Source organism: Hypanus sabinus, chromosome 23, assembly GCF_030144855.1.
Source record: "Hypanus sabinus isolate sHypSab1 chromosome 23, sHypSab1.hap1, whole genome shotgun sequence".
Lineage (NCBI taxonomy): Eukaryota > Metazoa > Chordata > Chondrichthyes > Myliobatiformes > Dasyatidae > Hypanus > Hypanus sabinus.
Window position 1 is genome coordinate 2,052,628 of NC_082728.1, and position 12,748 is coordinate 2,065,375.

The 12,748-nt window shown below is 44.2% G+C and overlaps 1 protein-coding gene across 6 annotated transcripts in view; it reads left to right on the forward strand.

The window, feature by feature from the left end:
• abcc3 (ATP-binding cassette, sub-family C (CFTR/MRP), member 3) overlaps nucleotides 1-12,748 on the forward strand; it is a 257,211-nt gene that overhangs the window by 115,918 nt on the left and 128,545 nt on the right. For all 6 annotated transcript variants that reach the window (XR_009507548.1, XR_009507549.1, XM_059948150.1 and 3 more), the window contains 7 exons: nucleotides 1,143-1,355; nucleotides 3,221-3,398; nucleotides 7,040-7,201; nucleotides 8,081-8,173; nucleotides 8,542-8,745; nucleotides 10,946-11,092; nucleotides 11,663-11,750. Coding sequence is in view for 4 of the 6 variants with exons in the window: in XM_059948150.1 (XP_059804133.1) it covers nucleotides 1,143-1,355; nucleotides 3,221-3,398; nucleotides 7,040-7,201; nucleotides 8,081-8,173; nucleotides 8,542-8,745; nucleotides 10,946-11,092; nucleotides 11,663-11,750 (1,085 nt within the window). In the remaining 2 variants the exon portion in view is untranslated. The remainder of the gene's footprint in view (nucleotides 1-1,142; nucleotides 1,356-3,220; nucleotides 3,399-7,039; nucleotides 7,202-8,080; nucleotides 8,174-8,541; nucleotides 8,746-10,945; nucleotides 11,093-11,662; nucleotides 11,751-12,748) is intronic.

The following is a 12,748-nucleotide window of genomic DNA, read 5'->3' on the forward strand; positions in this document are numbered from 1 at the left end:
CCCCAGTGATTTAAAAAGGCAGTCTCCCCTCTCCACAGCAGAGCGATCCCCCAGCGATTTAAGAAGACAGTCTCCCCTCTCCACAGCAGAGCGATCCCCCAGCAATTTAAAAAGGCAGTCTCCCCTCTCCATAACAGAGCGATCCCCCAGTGATTTAAGAAGACAGTCTCCCCTCTCCATAACAGAGCGATCCCCCAGTGATTTAAAAAGGCAGTCTCCCCTCTCCACAGCAGAGCGATCCCCCAGCGATTTAAGAAGACAGTCTCCCCTCTCCACAGCAGAGCGATCCCCCAGCGATTTAAGGGCAAGCAGCCAGTGCTCACCTTCCACATTCACCTCGAGGCTTCATTGCTTTAATCAGCCAAATGATGGAAGCTTTAATCAGTGAAATGGAGTCGAACATCACTCGCGCCCTGACCTGCAGCCTTCTTGCCACAAGGTTCTCGCACTCTGTCCTCTTAGAGACTACAGATCACCAAACTGCAAATTTGCTAGTGAGTTTACCGGCACCTTATCGAAAATGCAAACCTCTCAGCGAGGGCAACACTCCATTTATTGACTGGGAACTAGTCAAGAGGTTCATTGTGTTCATGAGGATTAGGGGAACTAAGGCTGAGACAGAGCAGATGTGCAGAGAATGTTTCCTCTAGTGGGGGAATTCAGGACTGGAGGGCACCTCAGACTAGAAGGATGTCCCTTTAGAACAGAGATGAGGAGGGATTTCTTTAGCCAGAGGGTGGTGAATCTGTGGATTTCATTGCCATAGTTAGCATTGGAGTCCAAGTCATTGAGTATATTTAAAGTGGAGGCTAACAGCTTCTTGATTAGTAAGGGCGATACAGGTTTTGGACAGAAGGCAGGAGAATAGAGTTGAGAGGGATGATAAATCAGATATTATGGAGTGGCAGAGCAGACTCATTGGGCTGATTCTGCTCCTATGTCTTATGGGGTATTATGTAGAGAACAGCAGATTCATGGGAGTGTGTTATAGGCTGGGATCTAACCGTGAAGTGAATGGGGCTTTATACATAAACTAATAGATACCTAAAAGGGGGTTACAGGATTTTCATAGGCTTGATGTTGTGAATGAAGCTACATATCCAAGGCAATAAATTACTATTGTGTGATCCTTCCTTGGCCAGGAAGCAAGAGGTGTTCGACAAGTGCTCGATCATGATGAACGATCTCGAGGGTGAGCCCCATGAAGCTGAAGTTCTCGTTTCCAACAAGGCGCAGCAGAAGAAGCCTTCGTTCCTCCTAGCTCTGTGCAAGACCTTTGCTCCGTACTTCCTTGTGGGATCAGCACTGAAGTTTTGCCAGGATTTGCTGTCCTTTGTCAATCCACAGCTTCTCAAGTACGACATTTATAGTCTAAAGTTACTAATTATTCCTCATATTGAATCCTTATCTCAATTCTGTCCAACTGTTCCTGAAAGAAAAAGCAGCATTTTAATTTACTCAAGCTGGTCATTTACATTCTAACCTTGTCTGATTTCCTCTGGGATATTAAGAAGGATCCTTGTCCCCTCTCATTCCTGCTATAGAATGAATTACAAATCTCCACACAAAGATGGGAGTTCCTGGGTCAATGCTCCCCACACCTGACTCCAGAGCAGGTGAGCAGAAAAACCAGGCTGCAACCTTCTCCCAAGTTTGTCCAAAGGTGGCATAGAAGTGGGGAGTAGGAGAGGGGAAGATGGGAATGAAAGATTAAACTCACATAGTATAGCACAGGCATCGTGGTCCTCTGATACATAACCCTATGGTTCTGATGCAGTGTTTCCTTCTATAGATGTTTCTCGACCCACTGAGTTCTTCCAGCAGATTGTTTGTAACATAACCCTGCACCCTTTTCATTTGCTTTCCCTACGTTCTCATCAAATTTCACTCCCTCTCACCCCAACCAATTCTACCACACGCGATGGTTGTCCATCATGTCCAACAATGACAGGAAACAGGGAACCTGTGGAGGAGAGTTTTTACAGTGGAAAGCTGTTGCAGTAGGGCAGTTCCACTCTGTCAACCTCAGAAGTCCGGGTCCAGTGGTTCGAGTATCACAAACTGGGGTCTTCCTTGGTGGCATTGATGACCATGACGTCTTCTGTGCCTTGTCATCCCTTTGCCCTTCACAGTGCATTACACTATCACCTTTCTGTCCTTTGGATTTTACTGTAAATCTCATCCACCCAGTTAGCCGGAGTTGACTTTGCATGCTAGGACAGGCACATCGCTTTTTCACCGGAGTATGAGGCCGCACACTACCCTCATCTGGTTTAGCCTGCCTGTCGAAGCGACGTACCGGGGTGTGGTTGCTCTTGCATGCAAGTGGCTACTTGGAGCTGCAGGTGACAGCTGAGTGTCTTGTAGAGATCAAAGGTGAGTGAACTGTCCTAGGATGGACATGACAAACCCTCCCACTAGACATTCTGGACATCCTGTACACCCCACCACATATATATGCACAATTTAACCCCTATGTCTTTGGGACTTGGGAAATAATTGGTGCCACAGTAGTGTAGTAGTTAGCACAATACTATTACAGTGAGGCATCAGAGTTCAATCCCAGTGCTCTCTGCAAGGAGTCTCTTACATTCTACCCTTGCAGTGCGTGGGTTTCCCCAGCTGCTCGAGTTTCCTCCCAAAGACGTACCAGGTAGGTTAATTGGTCACTGTAAGTTGTCCAGTGATTTGGTTATCAGAGGTTTCTGGGTGGCATGGCTGAAAGAGTTGGAAGGGCCTACTCTGCACTCATTAAATAAATTAAAATAAATAATTCAGAGCAAAGCCCCACATCATGGGATGAGGTGCAAACTGCACAGGATTAAACCCTGTCACTGAGATTTGAAGCAGCAACTCTACCAGATGAGGAGGAGAAATTTCTTTAGCCAGAGAGTGGTGAATTTGTTGCCACCGGCAGCTGTGAAAGCTGAGTCAGTATGTATATTTAAGGCAGAGATTGATAGATTCTTGACTGGTTGGGGCATGAAGGGATTCGGGAAGAAGGCAGGAGATTGGAACTGAGAGGAAAATTGGATCAGTCATGATAAAATGGTGGAGTAGACTCAATGGGCCAAATGGCCTAATTCTGCTCCTATATCTTATGGTCTTATAGAGCCAGGTTGCCTGGTAAACTGTTTTATGTAGGTGAGTTGGTGATGTGCTGTATGATTGCTGGCCTGGGCGTAGTCACTGACACGTTCTCCTGCTCTCTCTCTTTCAGCGTGTTGATTTCATTCATTAAAAACCCTGAGGCCAGGACTTGGTGGGGATATGGCATCGCTATTCTGATGTTCATCGCCACGGCCCTGCAGACCCTCCTCCTCCACCAGCACTTCCACTATTGCTTTGTAACTGGCATGCGACTACGGACAGCCATCGTTGGAGCCATATACCGCAAGGTGAGAGAGCACATAGGGTTGCAGATGGTGACTAATAATGAAGAGAGAGAATTTAAGTGTCACTCTGGCTTGTCTGAAAGCAGAGGTTTAGTTTAGTTCTATTTGTCACATAAGACATAGGAACAGAATAAGGCCATCTGGTCCATAGAGTATACTCTGCCATGCAATCATGGCTGATCCTTTTTAAAAAAAATCTCCTCCTCAACCTCAGTTCCCAGCCTTCTCCCTGTAACCTTTGTCCAATCAAGAATATATCAATCTCTGTCTTAAGTACCCCCAATAACCTGGCCTGCACAGCTGCTTGGCAACAAATTCCACAAATTCACCACTCTTTGGCTAAAGAAATATCTCCGCATCTCTGTTTTGAAAGGGTGCCCCTCTATCCTGAGAATGTGCCCTCTTCTCCTAGACTCTCCCACCATGGGAAACATGCTTTCCACATTTAATCTGTCTAGGTCTTTCAACATTTGAAAGGTTTCAATGAGATCCCCCCCTCATCCTTCTGAATTCCAGTGAGTACAGACCCAGAGCCATCAAACATTCCTCGTATGATAACCCTTTCATTCCTGGAATCATCCTTGTGAACCTCCTCTAGACCCTCTCCAATGCCAGCACACCTCTTCTAAGATGAGGGGCCCAAAACTGTTCACAATACAAGGTGAGGCCTCATCAGTGTCTTATAAAGCCTCAGCATCACATCCCTGCTCTTATATTCTAGACCTCTTGAAATGAATGTGAACATGGCATTTGCCTTCATCACCACCAACTCAACCTGCAAGTTAACCTTTAGGGTGTTCTGCACAAGGGCTCCCAAGTCTCTCTGCATCTTAGATTCCTGGATTTTCTCCCCATTTAGAAAATAGTCTGCACATTTATTTCTACTACCAAAGTGCATGAACATGCATTTTCCACGTTGTATTTCATTTGCCACTCTTTTGCCCATTCTCCTAATTTGCCTAAGTCCTTCTGCATCCTGTCTGTTTCCTCAACACTACCTGCCCCTCCACCAATCTTCGTATCATCTGCAAACTTGGCAACAAAGCAAACTATTCCATCATCTAAATCATTTATATTCAGCATAAAAAGAAGTGGTCCCAAAATTGACCGCTGCAGAACAGCAATGGTCACTGGCAGCCAACTAGAAAAGGATCCTTTTATTCTCCCCTGAATTAAATGTTTTTTTACTATATTCTTTAACTTACAGGCAGTGTCCCTGACAGAATGTTTCACTTTCCAGGTTTATTTTAATAGTTGGATATAAATATTTAAAATGCCATCATGCCTCTCAATTCCTTGAATAACTAAAACCCTGTGCATGCATTTTTCTAGAATGAACTTGTTGACTAAACCTCTCCTGCCTGACTGGTTAGTGAATTCCAAAGCTCCACTCCCCTCTATAACTTGTTTAATCTCTGCATGTACGTGTGCAGCTGATACCAAGGAGCCTATACACATTTTGGCTGAGAGTTTTAAATACTTCTGTATCTCATAATTCCACCATAGAATTTCAACTGTCTCCTTGTAATTACCTCCCATCTCATAGGAGCAAACTTATTGTTCTCAATCATCCTGCAGTCCTTGAAAGCTGGAGTTTTCAGTACCCAGTCCTGACCGACTGGTAGACAAGTCTGGGCAAAGGATATCACGCCATTCCCTCTCATCCTGTATGCTATTTATTTTATTCCTCATTTCACTATGATATTTGGCCAGATGCCTTTTTTGGCTGTCTGTCCTGAAGAAGGATCTTGGCCTGAAACATCAACTCAATTTTTCCTCTCCATATATGCTGTCTCCAGCATTCCTCCAACATTTTTTGTGTTGTTGTTGTCTATTCAACTGTGCAGACTGAAGCAATATGAGTATTAAAGATTAACAATTAGTTTTTTTTCTCACATGTGCATCAAAACCTACAGCGGACTGCATCGTCTTTATGCCAAGGCCCAACAAGGTTTAATGATGTGCTGGGGTAGCCCACTGGGATTGCCACACTTCTGATGCCAACACTGCTTGCCCACAACTTACTCATACATCTTTGGTATGTGGGAGGAAACCTGGCATGGGGACAATATATGAACTCCTTACAGGCAGCAGCAGGAATTGAACCCAGGTTGCTGGCACTGTAAAGTGTTGTGCTAATCACTACGTAACCATGCTGCTTAATTCTTCTACTATTCTACTTCCTTCCTTTCACTTGCTTTGGAACTCTCACTAACACCACCTTTCCCCCCACAACCATCTGTATAGTCCTCACCAACCATGTTTACGCGTTTCTCTAAGATCCAGGTCTCAGCCCTCATTGGCTGGAGCCCTGTTGGTCAGCCGCCAATGTGTAATGGGCAGTGCTAGGTCTCTCCTTCTGTCTATACCCTCACAATGAGCAACTTCATATGATCAGGTTTTGCAGATCTTCCTTCCCTATCTCATTTGAAGGATTTGTGATCTGTTTCTAGTCAGCCCCCATGCTCTCCAAGGCAATCTCTTCAGAAACTCCAGCCCACGCTCCATTATGTCTTTGCATAGTTAAAGCGCACTCAGTGTCTGTAAGCAGGGGAGATTCAGGTAGACTTACTGTCTACAGACTCCAATGTGCTGCTATCTAGACATGCATGTTTCATTGCCACATATGAAATGGTATTTATATATTTTAAATTGTTTTTTGTTTTTCTTTACACACTAACTTGTGCCCAACATTAAAACATTGAAACATTGATAATACTGTATTTCAAATACTTACTTTACACAAATTGCTGCAGTTTGTTGGAGGCAAAAATTAATCCCTCCCAACCACATGTATGGGGTTGAATGGGATCTGGTATGAAATGACAGAGCAGACTCGATAGGCTGAATGGCCTAATTCTTTTCCTATGTCTTATGGACCTGTCTGCATGAAGTTCCCATCCTCCATACATGCCCATTACCCCAGCTAGTGAAGCACATGCCTTATGAATCACACAGTCTAATCATACTATTTATGATATTTAAAGCACTTCAATAGATTTAGGAAGCCAGGCTGGTTAATCAGAGGCCTTTGAGAACATAAAATGATTCAGCAGAAGATGCAGTCAGGTATGTAGTCACCTCGTGGACCTACTCACCCTCCCAGTGAAGGTGACATGTGAGGATACATCTACTAGGTGGTTGCAAGAGGTCCTTGTTGACCAAGGAGGAATTCATGATTTTTGTGAATCTCTGTGCTTTTTATAATATATGGGGGTGGATATCGGAGGTCAGTTTGTTTTTACACAGAGTGTGTTATATGCCAGGGGTGGGGGTAGAGGCAGATATTTGAGGAACATTCAGGAGATTCTTAGGATGATAGAAAATGGAGGTTTACTTGGGAGGGAAGGTTTAGATTGATTTTGAAGTAGGTTAAGAGATCAGCACAGCATTGCGGGCCAAAGGGACTATACTGTGCTGCATAGTGTTTCAATTTCTATGAACTATACCCCAGGAACATCCTTTGTTTGTGAAGTCCACACTCTGGGACAGGGGGCTCCTGACCTGAGGTTCCTGAGGACTAAGTCCTGGGCAGATGGGTGAGGTTATGTCAATTTCATGGTGAGGTATGAACATCCTAGGAATAAACAAAAAACAAACAATGTTCATCTGATGTTTGCTTTTATATTTGTTTAATGTTTTAGTCTTTGATCATCACAAATTCTGCAAAACGATCGTCGACTGTTGGGGAAATTGTGAATCTAATGTCCGTGGATGCGCAGAGATTCATGGATCTCACTGCTTTCCTGAACATGCTGTGGTCTGCACCACTCCAAATTTGCCTGGCTCTCTACTTTCTATGGCAGGTACACCCTTCCTTGTCCCCTTACCAAAAGAGGAAATGTAGCCTCGAGTGGGCAGCTGCTGCTAGGTGATGTAACACCCTGGTTCACATTTTTACTGCTGTGCCGTAGGTATTTCATTTTAGCGATTCTGTAAGAGCAGCCTGTTGTACTTATAGCATGTTTGGATTATTGTTGAAGATAAGGGATGCTGAGGAATGTGTCTCATCCAGTTGGAATGGTGGAATTGGGAGGTTTTGTGAGGGAGACTAAGGTTGGATTTAGGTTTTTTTTTGTTCGGTGAGAGATGAAGAGAGAAGACGCTGGAGAGAACCTGGCATAGGATTCGACCTGATGGGGACCATGATTCAGTGGAGCCAGGTGCCGGGGTCTACTGAGGACTGGAGAATATGTGTGACTTTTGGAAGAGTTGAGCTCCAACTGGTGCATATTTGACTGTTTAATTGTAATGTACCCTTTTTTTTTACTTTCATTTCTTTTCTAACCACTTAGTTAAGATTCATAAATATAATTCCTTTAATCGTATACAGTGTGCTGTCTGTTATTTCTTGGCACTGAGTTGTAACAGGGTAACAAATTACACAGCATCCAGACAAACCAGGGTTTGGGGTGGGAGAGCCGTCTCAATCTCACAGGTTTGGCAGGAGCAGAGTGTGTATTCCCCAGACTTATGCAGTCAAGGTGTTGCCTGGTGAGAAAGTACAGGTGATGCTTGGTGGTGAGATGGTACAGGTGGTGTTTGGTGAAAAGACACAGGTTGTGCTTGTTGAGAAGGTACAGGTGGTGTTTGGTGAAAAGACACAGGTTGTGCTTGTTGAGAATGTACAGTTGCTTGGTGATGAGAAGGTACAGGCACCAATACGTCTATGTGTTCTTTTCCAGTACCTGGGTCCTTCTGTCCTGGCAGGTGTTGCCGTTATGATTCTGCTCATCCCTTTCAACGCCATGATAGCTGTAAAAAGCAGGAGCTTTCAGGTATGTTAGTGATTGATATGTTATTGCTCCCTTAACCCTTTCCCATTCCCTCTTGTTGAACATGGAACAGTAAAATACAATACAGGTCCTATGGCCCACAATGTTACACAGATCTTTTAACCTACCCTGAGATCAATCTAACCCTTCCCTCCCAGATAGCTGTCCATTTCTTTTATTATCCATGTGTTTATCTAAGATTCTCTTAAACGTTCATGTATTTGTCTGTACCATCACCCCTGGCTTCATGTTCCTCACACCCACCACTCTTCCTCTGTCATCCCCCTCTATACTTACCCACTAACACTTTAAAGTATTGCCCTCTGATATTAGCCATCATGCACGGTGTGTCTTCCCATTCTGTGCTGCAGGTCCAACAGATGCAGTACAAAGACTTGCGGATCAAGCAGATGAACGAGATCCTGAATGGTATAAAGGTGCTGAAACTGTATGCCTGGGAGGCGTCCTTTGAGGAAAAGATCCTGAGCATTCGAGAGAAGGAGCTGAAAATTCTGAAGAAAGCAGCCTATCTCAATGCCCTCTCCACCTTCACCTGGACAACTGCTCCTTTTTTTGTGAGTGACTGATCCTTTCCCAAACCAATTAGAACTTCTAAGCTGGAAAACAGAGGACAGGAGCAGAAAAGGGCCCAATCCACAATTAATGGAATTGTGGCTGATGGCTTGTTCACTTTCTTTCCTGATCATTGTATTCCTTGGTGTTTATTTTTGAAGATCAACCTGTTTTGGCATTATGGTGTAGTGGTTAACGTAACTCATTACAGCGTCAGTGATCCTGCCTCTCTGTAAGGATTGTGTATGTTCTCCCTGAGTTTCCTCAAGATGCTGTGGTTTCCTGCCACTTTCAAAAGACACATGTTCCCTCTTTGCACCACTTTTTAAAAATGTATTTCTTTCTGTAATTTATAAATTTCTATGTATTATACTGTAATCCTGCCGCAAAACAACTCGCCTCATGACATTTGTCCGTGATAATAAACCTGATTTTGTGTTAGCGAGTTTTGTCACCGGAATGCGTGGTCGCCTCCAGTACATCCTCGGACTGTGTTAGTTGTTAATGCATTTCACGGTATGTTTCCACGTACCTACCCTTTAATCCTGGTGTCGAGTCTCCACTGCCACTAGTGTCCAGAGTCCCAGATTTTGCAGTCTTCTGAGCAAGAAAGTCTGTTTCCTGTCCTAACCGTCTGATCCAATGAGTTGAATCTATGACAACTCCCACCCTGCCCCCAGTGCTAGTCTGGCATCTCCAAAATTTGCTCTCTCCATTTTTGGAGGAGGTTAGTGAATTGTGGACATGCTATGTTGATGCTGGAATGTGTGCTGATACCGGTGGGCTGTCCCCACCACATCAGACTGTGGTGGTTGTTGATGCAAACAATGCATTTCACTATGTTATGATGTGCATGTGACAAATAAAACTAATCTAACGTCATCTGTACCTAACCCAAGCAATCCCTGCCATGGGATGTCTGCTTGGTTCTTGCAGTGGTCAGTACTGGTTTGCAGTTTTGAACTATTGTTGACAGAATTTCAGATGGTGATGAGTGAGAAACCTGAGGTATCATATCAACAACCTTGCACTGAACATCAGTAAGTCCAAGGAATTGATTGTGGACTTCAGGAAGGGGAAGTCAAGGGAACACACACCAATAATTGAGGGATCTGCAATGGAAAGGGTGAGCAGTTTCAAGTTCCTGGGTGTCATCATGTCTGAAGATCTAGCCTGTTGTACACATACTGATGCAATTACAAAGAAGTGGCTATATTTCATCAGGAGGTTGAGGAGACTTGGTATGACACTAAAGACTCTTGCAAATTTTTACAGAAGTACCACGGAGAGCATCCTAACTGGTTGCATCACCATCTGGTGCGGAGGGGCCACAGTACAGGATTGGAAAAAGCTGCAGAAAGTTGTAAACTCAGCCAGTTTCATTGTGGGCACCACCTCCCCAGCGTCAATAACACCTTTGAAAGGCAATGCCTCAAGAAGGCAACATCCATCATTAAGGATCCCCATCACCTAAGACTTGCCCTCTTTTCATTGCTACCATCGAGGAGGAGGTACAGGAGCCTGAAGACACACTATCAGTGTTTTGTGAACAGCTTCTTCTCCTTCACAATCAGATTCCTGAATGGACAATGAACCCATGAACACTACTTTCTATTTTTGCTTCCCTTTTTTGCATTACTTATTTTATATATATATTTCCTATTGTACTTTATAGCTTTTTAAATTATTATGTATTGCTATGTAGTGCTGCAGCAAAACAGCAAATTTCATGATATATGCCAGTGATCTATCCTCAATCCCAGGGCACTGGTGCTGATAGCCCCGCACACATGCGGGTGTGAACTTATCTCTATCCAGCAGCAGGTACATAAAAAGGGCCTGGAGGATCTTCAGGAACTCCAGCCACCCCAAAACACAAACTGTTTCAGCTACTTCTGTCTGGCAAATGGTAACAACAGGCTTCAGGACAGCTTCTTTCACCAGGCCATCAGATTTATGAATACACATTGATCTGACTGTACACACGTATACAAAACAATTATGTTACAATCTTAGAGTTTGGGTAATATCCTCCCACATTTCCCCTCTTATTGTTTGTACATTGCGTTGGAGACTCAACTTAAAGATTTATACTCCCTTGGGTGTAAGAAATAGGATAAATACAAACACAAATATTAAGCCTGATTCTGATGCAGATTTTATTTAACGTTATTGTTAGCAGTGTTATTTATTCTTTTCCAGGTTGCCTTGACAAGCTTTGCGGTGTATGTGTACATGGATGAGAATAACGTTTTGGATGCACAGAAAGCCTTTGTCTCCCTCTCCCTCTTCAATATCCTACGGTTTCCACTCAATATGCTGCCTCAGGTCATCAGCAGCATCATCCAGGTGAGTCCGCAACATCCACCTGAGAGCCCACCTGTCCTACAAAGGTGGACCCACCTGGGGAATTGGTAGAAGTAGCAAAGCAGTAGTGAAGGGTAGAGGTGGTCTGGCTGCAAGGCTGTCTGTCCCGGGTGGTGAAGTGTTGAATGTGCAATGGAATTGGCCAACACCCATTTTTGCCCTTGAACCATGAAAGGAAGTTCGGCATTTCCATTATTTCCTGTACAGCCTCATGACATCCCAGGATTACTCACTGGACCAGCCCCTTACCCATTCGTGAGGGTTCTCTAATCATAGGGCTCCTCTGCCCTGTTGTTGTCCTTCTTCAGTTGAGGTGGTCTTTCAGTTCAGTGATGGTCTTGTAGTTTTGATAACAAGGGATGAAGATGTATGATTCTGACTGTAGGTGGGGGTGGGAGATGCTGATGACTTAATACGTTGCTGACAGTGCAGTGTCTTCTTCCTGATGTTGAATGTATCTGCAACGATCTCAGCCATCTCACCCCAGCTCACATGCAGCCTGCTTTGATTAGTCTTCCTTGTTCTGATGCTCTCTCCTGATCTTACTCTCAGGCCACTGTTTCACTCAAACGATTACAAAATTTCCTGAGCCACGATGAGCTGGACCTCACAAGTGTTGAGCGAGTGAAGACTGCATCAGGTAACCCTGTGTCATATCTGAACCCATCTCAATGTCAAATGGCCTGTTCCTTAATCTTCCAGTCTTGGAGCACCCTCTCTTATGATTATCTCTCTCTTTATGTTTCCCACTTCCACCTCCCTTTTCCCTGCAGTCTCTTTTTGCCTTTTATTTGGGCTTCTTCCCACTCCCTTTCTGTTAAAAGATTTCAGCCGAAACCTCAGCTGTTCATTCTACTCCATGGATACTGCTTGACTTCCTTTCTTCCAGCATTTTGAGTGCGCTGTTCTGGATCTCTAGCATCTGCAGAATCGCTTGTGTTTATCGTCTTTTTGCCTCTGTTTGACTCTCTTCCTTTTTCTCTCTTTATTACACTGTTTCTGTCTCTTCCTGAGTTAGAAAAGTGGGATGTGACCACAGGTGGAACGCCTGCATATGTAAAACTGCTGGATTCAGGAATGAGTTGCAAAGTCTGCCGTGTTCCCCCACTCCCTCTCGCTTCCCCACTTCTCAGAGTTGTAAATGTTTGGAATTCTTTACCCACGATGAAATCTGTGGGTCCTTTCATCAAGGCAAGGATAATAGGAAATAAGGAGTTAGTACAGGAAGTGGCAGTGAAGTAGGAGCTCAGAGTGATCTTATCGAACAGTGGGAATCCTTTCAGAATGGTAATTGCTCATGGTCTGCACACTACCTTCCATCAAGGGGCAGTGAGAAAGAAGGAAGATAAATCAAAGCTTATGATTAGCTTAAACCCTTCCCAGCAGTTCTAGCAAACCTGCCCGTAAGAATATTTATTTGATTGGACTGTACTTTACATTGGTCTCCTTCAGTTTCTTGGTGTTTTCTATCTTGTGGCCAGTAGCCGAGTGGGTAATCTGTTAGTTCTTTATGGGTGGGTGTGGGTCAGGGGTTTTTGATGCTACTGTCGTTTGTTTTTGCGAGTGAGGAGGTCTGGGATTGTTATTGTTGCAGACTTGATGGGCTGAATGGCCTAATTCTGCACCCTGTGTCTGATA